General features: G+C 39.1%; 1 protein-coding gene and 1 long non-coding RNA gene across 3 annotated transcripts in view; one reads left to right on the top strand and one right to left on the bottom strand.

The window, feature by feature from the left end:
- LOC110048073 (uncharacterized) overlaps positions 1–16,305 on the top strand; it is a 249,869-nt gene that overhangs the window by 88,341 nt on the left and 145,223 nt on the right. The window lies entirely within an intron of this gene.
- On the bottom strand, positions 3,918–5,785 carry LOC149101338 (uncharacterized). Its single transcript, XM_089276400.1, has one exon. It carries the CDS (start codon positions 4,824–4,826, stop codon positions 3,918–3,920), a length of 909 nt encoding a protein of 302 aa, XP_089132526.1. The 5' UTR covers positions 4,827–5,785.

Raw genomic sequence — 16,305 nt, 5'->3', positions numbered from 1 at the left:
CCAACTTTTGAGATTTTCCCCGTCAAATTTGGCTAAATTTTAGTAGGTGATCAAAGGCCTCGGAATTTTTCGAAAAGTTTCCATATTTCGTCAGTCAAAGTAACGAATGTACCTTAAAATTTGTATGGAAACGAAATTCCGTGAGCTGCATTTTAGGCGACGTAGCACGCTTCACAAAATCGGTGAATTTTACCTTTCTGATCACAGTCGGCAACCTCAGTTCGGCCAAAATTCAATTTTGACTCGTAGCAAAGCAAAACTAAGGAATTGGGAAATAATAAATTGCTTTTTTATATATATGTGTCAAACCCTTTTCACTGAAAAAAAATGAAGGAAAATTAGTTTTGGTCCCGAAGTCGAGTGGACCGCTTTTAGCGGGACTGCCACTTAATCTGTTATTTAGACGATCTCGTAGTCGACCCATGGATAATAGATTTTCAACTGATAAACAGTTATGATCTGCTTGCGTTTCGTTGAATTTTTCCTGTGATTTGAGACAAGATATCTTGTCAATTTCAGTTATGTTAGCGTAATGTGTCTACATATAAGGTTTTAAAAAAACCCTGAGTTTAAGACGCAATTAGCGGGAAGATAAAAATAAACTGAACATTCAAAACAATTTCCTGATTAGATTCCGCGTATAAAAGGAAACTCATAATAAATGATGGTTTGTGTTTTCCGGTCATGTTTGCTGATCTGTTATTGAGATGATCTCTTTGCAGTTGACGTTGTACTGAGATAGTAGATTTTAAAATGATAAACATTGATACAGCTCACATGAATTCACAGTCAAGAGTTAATCGAGTTATCGCCCATCTGTGGCTTAAAAAACCCACTAAGTTTAGTTGTGTCCTCCCCAAACAAAAGGGATTATTTTAATCGCATTGACCTTGTATGACTTAGCTAAAACGCTTAGCTTTGAAATATGAGGAATTTTGGTAAAAGGCTTATCATTTCAAGAGAGGAAACGGCATTCTCCTATAAACAGCCGACTAGAAGGAGATTCCACTTTACTTGCATAAGATAAGCTTGCTCTTGAGGAAACAGAAAAAAAGGCAAATTATTTCTGCTCAATAGCATCCTTTTAAGGAGACGCAATGAAGGCGACACGGTTATTAACTTGCAGCCTTTTGGAAAGCAAACTTATTATTGAATGCTATAAACACGTGCTTAGACAAGTGCTTGGCAAAGTTGATAGAGCAGTTTCTGAGGGTAAATGTCATAAATTTGTTTTTTGTTCTTAACACTAATAAACACACACAGTGTTGCAGGGATGAATGCGCAGTGGGCACGCAGGCCGGTAACAAGGCAATTGTCTGAAATAAGATGGAATCAAATCGAGTTAAGGCTTTTTAAAATTAAGACCACCTTGAAGTATTCCAACTGACAAGTGTTGATTAATTGTCACTAGCATAAAAACAACATTATTGTCAATTGTCCTAACTTGTCTGAGAACTAGACTAAATGTATCACGAAATAAAGGAAATGGAGCCAGATAACAGGCACTGTTTAACTGCAGCGGTTAAATTGAGATGTTTGGATGTTTAAAATTGGTTTAGTAGGAAGCTTTGTTGAGTTGTACTCCGAAAATATAAAGCAAACGTGCGACACCAAAACAATGGGATTGAAGACATAACATTACTAACTTGACACTTAGTGGGATCATTTATTGCTAACGCTCAGTTATTTGTCCTATTTTATTTGCATTAGTGATTCACCGCCTTTAGTATTCATTGGTTTGTAGTTGACATACAGCTTGAGCTGTAGCATCTAGCAGTTGGCGTTTGACTCAGTCAACGTTGATCACGAGACGACTCTAAGGTGAGCTTGGAAATCCAACCGAGTGGTATTACCGCTCAGTTAACTTGTCTTTCCTTTTAAATTTGTCTAGCACAGTAAATCCTTTAGTGAACCTTTAAGATCGCTAAGAACTGTGTCAATTAATTAGTACTGTTTGGAAAATACTGAAAAACAAATAACTTTAAATTTGTCAAACAATACTCATATTATAATGTTGCCATCGGAATATTGGGAAAGTTGAATGTCTTGGTTCAACAGCGGTAATTATTTTCTCAACTTTATCATGTTTAACATCAGGTTTTCATAGCGACAGGAGGCTATGCTAGTAAAATTACTGCGACAGCCAGCTTTCGGTTTCAGTTTATGGAAACTTCGATTAATTGAAAAAATCATGGTTCATTATAAAGCGGGGATTACTTCAAGTTTACGCAATGATATTTGTCATATGTATACCTATATATTTAGTGATGTTTAATAACCAGGCACTAGTCTAGGCGGGAGCAGGCTCACCTTGGAGTCACACGTACGCGCGAGCGGCGAAGAGCGAGCCGGTGTATGGAAGCGAGTACGAGTCCGCGTAGACCTGCTCCCCAAACGTGAGCTTGTTTTAAGCTGAATGATCAAGAAAAGCGATTTCATTTCGATTTCATTTCGGTAAACTTTTCGGGAAGTTTATTTTATAACGGGGATTTTAATGCTGGGTAGTGAAGGCATTCCTTCAATCTGGATCGTTGCAAGGTTCCGATAAATAAACCAAATAATAGGTCATGAATGCTTTGGTTACAAGTAGAAAGAACAAATAATATAAACACGTTGTTGATGCATACTAAAAAAAGACAGTCACACACATCGGAATGCTTTTATATGTGAAGCCTTGGAGCCGACTGGCTCGTATATGTGCGGTGAAAATAAAAATGCCCTGAGGCACTGTCTAATTAAGCTCATAGCAGACTTTCTACGAAAAGATGCTTCCTGTTTCTCACAAATTTTGGGCCTCCCTTTAGTCACAAAAAATTGATGAATGATCTTTAAAAAAAGTTGCTAATCGGTTTACACTGTAACTTGAGGTTTATCTTCAGAATTAACTCTTTGCGTTTAATTTGAGTTTGTTTACACGACAACTAATCATTTTGAAATAGGCCGCACACAACATCACTCCTTCGCTCGACGACTGCTAAGATTATCGACGCCTGCCCAAATAAGCAATTATCCTTCAATGCTTAATTATCCATGTCATCCAAGGCCCGCGGATGCTGCCTTGAATTACATGGATAATGACAATAATAAAGAAATCACAGACAGTGGACAAATTGACTCCAAATTGAATCCATGAAGCAGAACTGCTACTCTAAGAGATATTGCTTAGAAGATACATCTTTCATTATCTAGAGCCCTCAAATTTTTGTTGAAAGCTTACATTAATTTTCAACCAGCCCGACGACATTGGCTATATTTAAGGTAAGTCTGGCAGTCAATTTTATTATGGAATTTCGAGTTTTCGAGCCTCCAAGAGAGACGAAAATTTGCTTCGAAAAATCGAAAAGTTCGAGAAATCGGAGGTAAAATTACAGTGTTCCACTGGCAGAGGGAAACGCCTTTTGGTTCGAGTTATCGGGAGGTTTGAAAAAATGAGGTTTAAGAATGGCCATAGAGATACTTTTAAAATCAATGATCTATGCTACGAGTAATTCAGACCGTTTTCTTTGTGCACGGAACCATTTTGAAACAGCATTTATAGATGATGGGTTTCATGATTCAGTTAAACTAAACTAAACTAAACTAAACTAAACTGGAAATTAAATAATTACGACGTTGTGACAATGTCCAAAACAATTTATCCAAATTATTTCATTTTATCGAGTATTATTAGCCTTTCTACAGCATGAAACACTAGAAGCTAAAGCTAAGACGAGATGACACCATACATTGTGCATCTATTGTGCGCGCTAGCTATCGCTTTTGATTGGCTGGACTATAAAAGGGAACCCGAAAAAATACACTGACACCACTTTCCTTTATCCTGGAATCATAAAACAAAAGCGATTTTGAAATCAAACTGAAACGAAACGAAATGTTAGTGCCTCATTGCTATAAATTTGAAAAAAGTTCGCACCTCTCTAATCGTCAGCACTTAAAGCCGCTTTTAATTCTTTGATTGTCGGTCTTTCTTCAGGCGATGTTACTAAAGCGTTCTTCACAGCAGCAACGTTTCGAAAATGTAAAAGTCTATACACAGATTTGATCAGGAAAGACAGCGCATAGATATCACTTTTAATAGATGGTTTTCCAGTACCATCAACAAGTTCTGGCGCAATGTAACTGTCCTTGCACTGGTCCCTTACATGCATCGGTTTCGCGGGAGGATTCTTTGCTTTAATTAACAAAACACTTTTACCGAAATCGATTATTACTGCCTGAAGCCGCTCATCAAATAAAAGTGGAATATCTGGGTGATTTCCTAACCGCAGTAAAACATTGGCCTCATGTTTTGCCTCCCTTTGTAGGAATGACAAGCGTTCGCCGCCTCGACAACTTCTTTCTTTATATTGTTTTATAACAACGTCAATTCCCCGATACTTGCCCGGGTAGCAAGTACCAAAAGTTCCACTCCCGATGGACTTTGCCGCCGCGGTACGCGTCAAGTTGGCTGCATTGATCTCCCGCAATTTTGTGTTGTCGCTCTCTTTAGGTTTCGCGGACGCATGAACTTTCCGTCTCAAAGCCTCACGTGTGACCGTATCTTCTTCTACATTCTTTTTACTGCGATGAAGCGATGCGCGTACCATTTTCTTCCCTCTGGGCAAGATTGTTTCCGCTTCCTCTAGTTTTCTTTTCTTCTCATCGCTGTGGCGTGCATTTGCTGGTTGACTGGGATATGATTCTTCTCCATTCTTTTCACTCCGCTCTAGCGATGCGCGATCCATTTTCTTTCCTCCCAACAACATATTTTCCGCTTCCTCTGGTTGTCTTTTCTTCTCATTGCTGTGGCGTGCATTTGCTGGTGGATTGGGAGGTGCTATCGTCATTTCCTCCACCTTTAATTCTTCTGCCGGTTCTTCTGCTGGACCATTCTTTCTTTTCCTTCTCCTCTTGTTTTGCTCTTTCCGAAGCTTCTTGAAGTGTGCAAGTTGCTCCTTGGTAAATTCTTTCTGTCTTAACTTGCGGTCTTGCCTGATCTACAAGGTTACGAGCCTCCTAACAAAAGAGAGACTATTAACAGTCTCCAAAAAACCTGACAACATCGCAAATAAAAGCAATGACAACCACAACGTGGAGCTGGATTAACAATCATAGGAAGAACTCCTAAATTCAGAACTTTTACCTGAACAAAACCACACAATATCATAAGCTACACGCAAAACGGTCCACAGACTTGCGCGTGAACACCTACTTTTGCAGTTCCAGAACAAACAAACTGGAAGGACAAAAAGCTCGATGAAATTGATGCAAGAAGCATAAGAACGTCTCTCTAAGACAGACTCATAGCTTTCAACAAGGAAGGCTACAGCTATCTCTGGCGAAGCCGGACAAAGATAAATATGACACCCGTGATAACAAGCAGCATAACTTGCAACAGTAAATCAAACAGCCGGGCCCGGCGAAATAATACAAAATGCAAGTAACCAACATGCTCACATAATATTTCAAACTTTGTCCCTCCAGAGCTAATATTTAGAGAGCTTAAAACATATCTTGCAATCAAATGAGCTAAAAAAAATAGCACGTGGCCAAAAACAGAGGTGTCAAACTCAACAAATTACACGCGGATAGCAGCGGAAACCACGCAGACCTATGACCTCTAACGGTTCTACTCTGGTGAAATGTCCTCCTAAAAACAGGATTATTGCTTAGCGAAATATTCAAAGATCCCCCTATCGTACAATACAAAAGGGGCAGATCCTCAAAGATATACTAGTTCGAGCAAAACTCTCAAAGCGGCTATGACACGTGGATAGGAGTTGTGTAGGCCTGTCACCCCATTGTTATCAACCAGACAGCGGCTTCGATTCATGAACAGACCAAGTTGGTCTGTTCATGAATCGAAGCCGCTGTCTGGTTTTATAAAATAATAGTGAACCACCGTGTAGAAGCTTCTGTTTACCTGTTTGTGGACGATTGACCGATTAGCTTCGTGTAATTTGAATTATTGAACGAGAGAATGAGATATGGGTTCATCCATCGATATCCTGCGATAGGATGATGTTAGAGGAAAAAAAATCACAAGCTAATATTGACCGAAGTTAAGTGCTAAAAACAAATTTATTTCAGTGTCCTTTATTAATATTCTTGGTATCTTTCTGCGATAAATGTGTTGACTCGGGAGAAGCAGCTTTGAAAGGCAGACCAGCTCAGATTGTCAAAGAACCCGCAATAACTGCATAACGGCCAAATGGACAAACAAAAATATTGTCACTGGGTGAATAAGAACTGAAATGGTACGTGATTGAACGTCATTATCTTTGTATTAACGCAGATTAATAACGTTTTAAATCCACGTTATTGTCGCGCTACAAGTTCGATCTTTTTTGCCTGAAGCGGTACTTAAGGTGTCGACAGGTTATCGCCCATTAAAAGCTCAAAAGTTTCACTAAAGCTGTTGTTCATGAAGCTTATAAACCCCGACTTCCCGGCGACACTATCAAACCAGCCCCCGAAACAAAGCGGCAATATAAAAATGTTACCTTCAAACTGTTGGAAACTTTTGTGAAAGGCGACTTTCGTCCGTTAGACTACGAGTAGTCGGTTTTGTTCCTAAAATCCTCCGTGCGCGGAACTCAGTTGATTTTATGCAAATTAGGGAAAGAAACGAGGAGGGAGCGGCTTCGCCGCTCGTCGCTTGCTTTTCGATCGCTCTAAGAAACGCAAGGAAAACGCTAGGAAAAGAAAGGGACTGCTCGCAGTCTACAGGTCCGTGGGAGTTTTAAGGCAAACATTTGGCAAAGTGGAGGACCAAGTCTAAACAAATAAGCTGACTGATAAGCTGACCTCTTTATACTGAGCTTGTATGCATTGTATATGTAGAAAGACAACAGGCCTTATCACGGTTTTCGAAGCCATCTCCACGAGTAGTAGGCAAAGCGGTCAGAAATTACAGTATTTATATGGAAATCCGATGGCAAATAACTTTTTCAAAAATTGGATTTTATGCAATTTGGGAATCGCAACTTTGCAGTTTATATGGTTTTCACGTTTGTCAGGTATTAATCTGTTATTTAGACAATCTCAGGCGTAGTCGACCTTGCACTTGTGCACTGGGATAATAGATTTTAAAATGATTAACATTGCGTTGGCGTATGTTACGGATTGGTTTGCGTTGAGAACCGACTGCCTTCATAAAAATTAGTTCCTGTGGCTTTTCCCTCAGACAAAACAGTCGGTAAAACACAAAAGTTCCAAAGGCAGAAAAATACACTTTGTTGAAAGTTGCAAGCCACGGAACCAGTATCTAGCATCGCGCCTGAGTCACCAAAAATGGGGGACAGTCGCAATTTTTGCTGTGATTTGAGCCTCAAGACATCTTGTCAATTCAGTTATGTTAGCTTATGTTGTCTACAAATAAGGTTTAAAACAAAACCTTGAGTTTAAAACGCAATTAGTGGGAAGATAAAAATAAACTGACCATTCAAAACAATTTCCTGATTAGATTCAGCATATAAAATATAATAAGGCATAATAATTGATGGTTTGTGTTTTCAGGTCATGTTCGCTGATCTGTTATTGAGATGATCTCGTTGCAGTCGACGTTGTACTGGGATAGTAGATTTTAAAATGATAAACATTGATACAGCTCACATGAATTCACAGTCAAGGGGTAAACGGGTTATCGCCCATCTGTGGCTTAAAAAACTCAGTAAATTTAGTTATGTCCTCCCCAAACTGAAAAGGGATTATTTTAATGTCACGGGCACTGACCTGGCATGATTTAGCTAAAACGCTTAGCTTTGAAATAAGAGGAATTTTGGTAAAAGGCTAGAAACAAAACAGCCTCAAAGCTGCAAACAATAAAAATGCCCACAAAAAGAAGTTAATCCAGTGCCATTGTCTACCAAAAATTAAGCGCAAAGTTTTATATGAAGATGGAATCAAATCGAATCTAAAGTGAAAGATAGATCAAGGCTATTTACAATTAAGACCACCTTGGAGTGTCCTAACTGGCAGGCGTTGATTAATTAAGACGTTTGGATGTTCATAATTGGTTTAATAGGAAGCTTTGTTGAGTTGTACCCCGGAAATATAAAGCAAACGCGCGACACCAAACCAATAGGATTGACGATATAAGATTATTGACTTGACACTTTGTGGGATCATCGTGATTGCTAACGCTCGGGTGTTTACACAGCTTGTCCTATTTTATTTGCATTAGTGATTCGCCGCCTTTGATATTCATTGGTTTGTGGTTGACATACAGCTTGAGCTAGCAGTTGGCGTTTGACTGGTCAACGTTGAACACGATACGACTCTGAGGTAAGCCTGCAAATTCCAACCGAGAGGTATCAGCCGGTCAGTTAAGTTGTCATTCCTTTTTAAATATGTCTAGCACAGCAAATCCTTTAGTGATCGCTAAGAACTGTGTCAATTGATTAGTACTGTGAAAAACAAATAGCTTTAAATTTGTCAAACAATACTTACAGTATAATGTTGCCATGAGAGTATTGAGAAAGTTAAATGTCTTGGTTCCGCCAGCGGTAATATTTTCTCAACTTTATCATGTTTAGTAAAATTACCGCGACGGCCAGCTTTCGGTTTCAGTTTATGGAAACTTCGTTATGAATCATTACAAAGCGGGCATTACTTCAAGTTTACGCAAATATTTGTGATATGTATACCTATACGTTTAGAGATGTTTAATAATCACGCACTAATCTTTGAACAGTCTCACCTGGGAGTCACGCGCGCGGGCGACGAAGAGCGAACCGGTGACTGGAAGCGGGTACGAGTCCGCGTAGACCTGCTCCCCAAACGTGAGCTTGTTTTCAGGCTAAATTATCGAGAAGGCGACTTAATTTCGATTTCATTTCGGTAATGTTTCCGGGAAGTTTATTTTATAAAGAGGATAGTGGAAGCGTTCCTTATCATCTTGCTCCAATTTGGATCGTTGCAGTGTGGTTATAAATAATCCAAATAATATAGATCATGAATGCTCTGATTACACGTAGAGAGAACAAACAACGTTAACACGGCGCTGATGCATCCTAAGTAAAGGTAATCACGCACATCGGAATGCTTTTAGATGTGCCGTGAAAAAAAGTGCCCTGAGGCAACTGTCCGGCCAATTAATCTCATAGCAGGCTTTCTAAAAGATGCTTGCTGTTTAATTTTGGGCCACCCTCCAGTCACAAAAGATTAATGAATGATCTTAACAAGGTGCTAATAGGTTAAAACTGTAACTTGAAGTTTATCATCAGCTTAGCTGAGAATTAACTCTTTGCGTTTAATTTGAGTTTGTTTCCACGGCAACTAATCATTTTGAAATAGGGCGCGTACAATATCACTCCTTCGCTCGCCGACTGCTAAGATATATCGACGCTTGTAAATAACAAGATACCAAAATAAACAATTAACCTTCAATGCTTAATTATCCATGTCATCCAAAGCGGATGACATGGATAATGGTAATGATAAAAGCACTCACAGACAGTGGGCAAATTAACTCTAGCTGAATTGCATCCATGAACTCTGACTCGAGGAGATATTCATTGCTTTATAGAAGATACATCTTTCATTATCTAGAGCCCTCATAAGGATCACCACAAAGTTTGTTGCGGAAAGCTTATATTAATTTTTAACCAGCGCGACGACATTGGTAAGTTTGGTTCGAAAAATCGGATAGTTCGACAAAGCAGGGATAAAATTAAATTACAGTGTTCGATTGAGGAGAGGGAAACGACTTTAGTTTCGAGTTATGGGGAGGTTCGACATAATAAGGGCTCGAGAATAGCTATAGAGATCCTTTTAAAATCAATGACCTATGCTACGAGTAATTCAGACCGTTTTCTTTGTGCGCAGAATACATTTTGGAAAAGCGCTTATAGATGATCGGTTTCCTGATTCAGTTAGCAATGGAGAAGGGCAAATTATTCTTTAGGAACTTAGGGTTTTATTGGCTTCCTTGATACCTGTTTCAAATCGGAGGCTAGAACGGTAGAAGTCAGTCAGGATGGAATTGTTTGTTTTCGTCATTCGAATCACTGAAGTAAATTGCTCGCGTTTTTATGCAAATGTGTTAGCCCGTTGTGCTTAAAAGTTGAGCACGCGACGTAGCAAAAAACATCGATACAACCACTTCTTATAAACCTTTCCACACACAGGGGCCTTGTAAATGTTCTTGGCTTGTCATGCACGTCGCTTCATAAGCACATTACGTACCGGTGACCGTGATATTGGTCTGTTTATAAATCGAAGCCGTTGTCTGGTTTTATAAAATAATAGTGAACCAACGTGTATGAGATTCTGTTTGCCTGTTTGAGGAAGATTAGCCGATTAGCTTCCGTTCGTGTAATTTTAATCATTGAACGAGAGAATGAGATATGAGTTCATCCATCAATACCCTGCGATAAGTTCGAGGAAAACCAACACAAGCTGATATTGACCGAACTGAAGCGCCAAAAACATTTTTATTTCAGTGTCGTTCATTAATATTCTTGGTATCCTTCTGCGATAAATGTGCTGACTCGGGAGAAGATTTCAAAATGTCATGTAAAAACTCGAAGTTTGTACGTCGTATCTTTTGACGCTAAGCACATCACTCCCGGCCGAAAAAGGGACCCTGGGGTCTGAATGCCAACCATTTTTTTTAGATTCACTTATGGAAGTTTTGATTTGACCACTGTTTCTCCACGTCATGGTCATTGCCAGGCCTAACGCATTTTTGCAGTTCAAGCCGCAAATCAGCTTTTGGATTGAGACAAAATTCGTTGTTATACTTACAATTCTTGGGCGTATTGTGTCAACATTTGGATAACATTCCCGTCAATTTAATGTAAGTTATTTTCTGACTCCCAGACAAACCGAAGATGACGGACTTTTGATGAGTCTAAGCACAACTAATATTTGAATTGGAGTTCCAAAACAGCTTTGAAAGACAGACAAGTTCTGCTTGTTAAAGAACCCGCAATAACTGCACAAAGGCCAAATGGTCAAAGTAAAATGTTGTCACTGGGTGAATAAGAACTGAAATGATACGTGATTGAACGTCATCATCTTTGTATTTACTGAACGCATATACAAGTTCGATCATATTTGCCTCAAGCGGTACTTAATGGTGTCAACAGGTTATCGCCCATTAAAAGCTGAAAAGTATCACTTAAGGTTTTGTTCAAGAAATTATAAACTCCGACTTCCCGGCAACACTATCAAACCGGCCCCCGAGACAAAGCGGCAATAAGAATTTTACCGACCTTAAAACTGTCGGAAACTTTTGTGAACTGGGCGACTCAGGTCCGCAGGAATGTTGCGGCAAACATTTGGCAAAGTGGAGGACCAAGTCTAAACAAATAAGCTGACTGATAAGCTGACCTCCTTATACTGAGCTTGTACGCATTGTACATGTAGAAAGCCAATAGGCCTTATCACGGTTTTCGACGCCATCTTGACGGGTAGTATTCAAAGCGGTCAGAAATTATAGTGTTTGTATGGAAATCCGATGGCAAAGAACTTTTTCAAAAATTGAATTTTACACAATTTGGGAATCGCAACTTTGCAGTGTATATGGTTTGTGTTGCCAGGTATTAATCTGTTATTTAGACAACCTCGTAGTCGACCCGTGTACTGGGAAAATAGATTTTAAAATGATAAACATTGGGTGGGCGTATGTTATGATTGGCTTGCGTTGAATACTCCGCCTTCATAAAAATTAGTTCTTGTGGTTTTTCCCTTAGTCAAAACAGTTGGTAAAACACAAAAGTTCCAAAGGCAGTAAAAAACACTTTGTTCGCAGTTTGAAAAATGCAAGCCAAGAAGCTAGTATCGCACCTAGCTAAGTCACTAAAAACGGGGGCAGTCGCAATTTTTGCTGTGATTTGAGCCTCAAGACATCTTTTCAATTTCATGATCAATTATGTTAGTTTATGTTGTCTACAAATAAGGTTTAAAACAAAACCTTGAGTTTAAAACGCAATTATTAGGAAGATAAAAATAAACTGAACATTCAAAACAATTTCCTGATTAAATTCAACGTATAAAAGGAAACTCATAATAAACGATGGTTTGTGTTCTCCGGTGTTCGCTGATCTGTTATTGAGATGATCTCGTTGCAGTCGACGTTGTACTGGGATAGTAGATTTTAAAATGATAACCAGTGATACAGCTCACATGAATTCACAGTCAAAGGTTAAACCCGTTATCGCCCATCTGTGGCTTATAAAACTCACTAACTTTACTAATGTCCAAAACTGAAAAGGGGTTAGTTTAAAGTCACACGCATTGACCTGGCATGATTTAGCTATAACGCTTAACTTTGAAATATGAGAAATTTTGGTAAAAGGCTTATCATTTCAAGAGCGGAAACGGCATTCTCCTGTAAACAGCCGACTAGAAAGAGATAATTAAATCTGGTTTAGATTAATTCAATACAAACCAAGCGGTCCTGAAGGCCGGTTAACACAGTACAGTCAAGACACTACGATCTCATAGTCTCTTCGTACAGTGGAATGCCGAATTCTCGAATCCTCGATTTTTCGAGCCTCGAACCAAACGTTGTTTCCTTCCTCTCAGTCGAACACGGTAATTTTCCCTCCGATTCCTCGAACTGCCTGATTTTTCAAACTTCTCTTCGTTTCCCTTGGAGATTTGATTCCACTTTACTTGCATAAGATAAGCTGGCTCTTGAGGAAACAGAAAAAAAGCAAATTATTTCTGCTAAATAGCACCCTTTTAAGGAGACGCAATGAAGGCGACACTGGTTGTTAGGGAGCTTAAGCAAATCACGACGGCAACGGCAACGGCAACGGCAACCGAGAACGCCACCAAACAAAAGAGTTGATGAGCAGAACAATGGTTGTGCACGTGCGTTATAAGTCTTTGTACATTTCTATGCCATCCTCTGCAAAACAGCAACGTAAAATGATTAAGTTCTGCGTATTTTACAGAACGCGAACGACGACGGTTAACTTTTCGCATTTTCATCTGGAATTGACTTCTGGCGTTACATATTTAGCTTGAGAAAGTTCCGAGACCAACAGGCGCACTGGAAGGATCTTGACAACTGCGAAATTCGAAGATAAAATATAATAATAATCATCATCGTCGTCATCCTCGGCGTCGCCGTCACCATTGCTTAAGTTTCCTATTGAATTGAAGCCTTTTCATGAAAGCAAACGTATTATTGAATGCTATAAACACGTGCTTAGACAAGTGCTGGGCAAAGTTGATAGATTAGTTGCTAAGGGCAAATGTCGTAAATTTGTTTTTTCGTTCTCAACACTGATAAACACATTCACGCGCAGGGCTGCAGGGATAAATGCTCAGAGGGCACGGAGGCTGATAACAAGGCAATTATCTTAACTTGAAATAAGATGGACTCAAATCGAGTCAAGCCTTTTTAAAATTAAGGCCATCTTGGAGTGTCCCAAGTGACAAGTGCTGATCAATGGTCACCAGTTTAAAACACAGCATTATTGTCAATTGTCTCAACTCGTCTGATAACTAGACTAAATGGATCGCAAATTGAAGGAAATGGAACGAGATAACTTACACTTTTTAACTGCAGTGGTAAAATTGAGACGTTTGGATGTTTAAAATTGGCCTAGTAGGAATTGAAGCTTTGTTGAGTTGTAATCCAGAAATATAAAGCAAAAGTGCCACAACAAAACAGTGAGATTAAAGTCATAACATTATTGACGTTGTCATTCCTTTGTAAATATTGCGACAGCAAAACAATGGGATTGAAAATATAACATTATTGACTTTATACTCAGAGTCGTCATTGCTTTAAACGCTCAGTTATTTACACAGCTTATCCTATTTTATTTGCATTAGTGATTCGTCCTTGGAAGTAAATAGTTCGTTGTTGACATATACGGTTTGAGCTAGCATCTAGCAGTTGGCGTTTGACTGGTCAACGCTGAACACGCTACGACTCTGCGGTAAGTTTGAAAAATCCAACCGAGCGGTACTACCGCTCAGTTATATTGCAATTCCTTTTAAATTTGTCTAGAACAGTAGATCCTTTAGTGAACCTATATGATCGCTAAGCACTGTGTCAACTGATTAGTACTGTTTGGAAAATACTGAAAAAACAAATGGCTTTAAATTTGTCAAACGATACTTATAATATAATGTTGCCATCAGAGTATTGAGAAAGTTAAATGTCTTAGTTAATTCAACAGCGGTGATTGTTTTCTCAACTTTATCATGTTTAACATTAGGTTTTCAAAGCGACAGGAGGCTACGCCAGTAAAATTACTGCCACGGCCAGCTTTCGGTTCCAGTTTATGGAAACTTCTCTTAGTTGTAAAAATCATGGTTCATTACAAAGCGGGGATTACTTCAAGTTTACGCCAATATTTGTCATATGTATACCTATACGTTTAGAGATGTTTAATAATCACGCACTAGTCTAGAAGCAGGCTCACCTTGGAGTCACACGCGCAAGTGGCGAAGAGCGAGCCGATGATTAGAAGCGACTACGAGTCCGCGTAGACCTGCTCCTTAAACGTGAGCTTGTTTTAAGGCTAAATGATGAAGAAAGGCGATTTCATTTCGATTTCATTTCTGTTAACTTTTCGGGAAGTTTATTTTACAACAAGGATTTTAATGCTGCATAGTGAAGGCATTCTTTATCATCTTGCTCCGATTAGGATCGTGGCAGGGTTTCGATAAATAAACCAAATAATAATAGGTCATGAATGCTTTGATTACATGTAGAGAGAACAAATAATGTGAGCACGGTGTTGATGAATCCCATAAAGCAAAGGTAATCACGCACATCGGACTGCTTTTCAAGTTATGTGTGCCGTGAAAATAAAATGTCCTGAGGCAGCTGTCTAATAACGCTCATAGCAGGCTTTCTAAGAGATGCTTGCTGTTTAATTTTGGGCCACCCTCGAGTCACAAAACATTGATGAATGATCTTAAAAAGATGCTAATCGGTTTTAAACGGTAACTTAAGGCTGATCATCAGTTTAGTTAAAAATCAACTCTTTGCGTTTAATTTGAGTTTGTTTTCACGACAACTAATTATTTTGCCAATAGGTCGCGCACCCCTTCGCTCGTCGACTGCTAAGATATATCGACGTCTGTAGATGACAAGATGCCAAAATGAACAATTATCCATGTCATCCAAGGCCGGCGGATGACATGGATAATGACAATAATAAAGTACTCACAGATAGTGGACAAATTGACTCCAAATTGAATCCATGAAGCAGAACTGCTACTCTAAGAGATATTGCTTAGAAGATACATCTTTCATTATCTAGAGCCCTCATAAAGCATAAAGATCACCACAAATTTTGTTGAAAGCTTATATCAATTTTCAACCAGCCCGACGGCATTGGCTATATTTAAGGTAAGTCTGGCAGTCAATTTTATTATCGAATTCCGATATTTTGAACCTCCAAGAGAAACGAAAATTTGATTAAAAAAATTGGAAAGTTCGAGAAATCGGAGGTAAAATTACAGTGTTCCACTAACAGAGGGAAACGACTCTTTGTTCGAGCTATCGGGAGGTTCGAAAAAATGAGGTTTGAGAATGGCTATAGAGATCCTTTTAAAATCAATGACCTATGCTACGAGTAATTCAGACCGTTTTCTTTGTGCACGGAACCATTTTGAAACAGCACTTATAGATGATGGGTTTCATGATTCAGTTAGCACTGAAGAAGTGCAAAATATTCTTTACCGAGGACCTTTAGATATTATTGGTTTCCTTAATGCCTGTTTCAAATCGGACGCTAGAACGATAGAAGTCATCAATGGAAATGTTTCTTTGCGTCATTCGAATGACAGAGGTGGATTGGGCGCTTTTTTTATGGAAATGTGTTAGCCCGTGGTGCTTAAAAGTTGCGCACGCCACGTAGCAAAAAAACATTGATACAACCACTTCTTAACCTTTTGCACACAGAAGGCCTTGTAGATGTTCTTGGCTTTTTATGCACGTCGCCTCATAAGCACGTTACCGGTGACCGTGATATTGGTCTGTTCATGAATCGAAGCCGCTGTCTGGTTTTGTAAATAATAGTGAACCAACATGTAGAAGCTTCTGTTTACCTGTTTGCGGACGATTAACCGATTAGCTTCGTGTAATTTGAATTATTGAATGAGAAAATGAGATATGGGTTCACCCATCGATATCCTGCGATAGGATGATGTTAGGGACCGTTCATTTTTTATAAGGTAGGGGGGGCTGGTGGGATTTGGGGGGGGGGGCCATGCGAAAAAAAATGGCTTTCGAGGGGGGGCCATCCCAAAAAAATAAGGGGAAAAGGGGAGGTCACGTGAAATATTTTAGTAAAACTTTAAAATGGCATAATGTTTGAATATCAAAAAAATTGCTATAGAATAAAC

Source organism: Orbicella faveolata, unplaced genomic scaffold (assembly GCF_042242905.1).
Source record: "Orbicella faveolata isolate gen_17 unplaced genomic scaffold, um_ofav_v1 contig_4, whole genome shotgun sequence".
Taxonomy (NCBI): domain Eukaryota; kingdom Metazoa; phylum Cnidaria; class Anthozoa; order Scleractinia; family Merulinidae; genus Orbicella; species Orbicella faveolata.
Note: the sequence above shows the minus strand (reverse complement) of the source record. Positions and strands in the feature narration are given on the sequence as shown.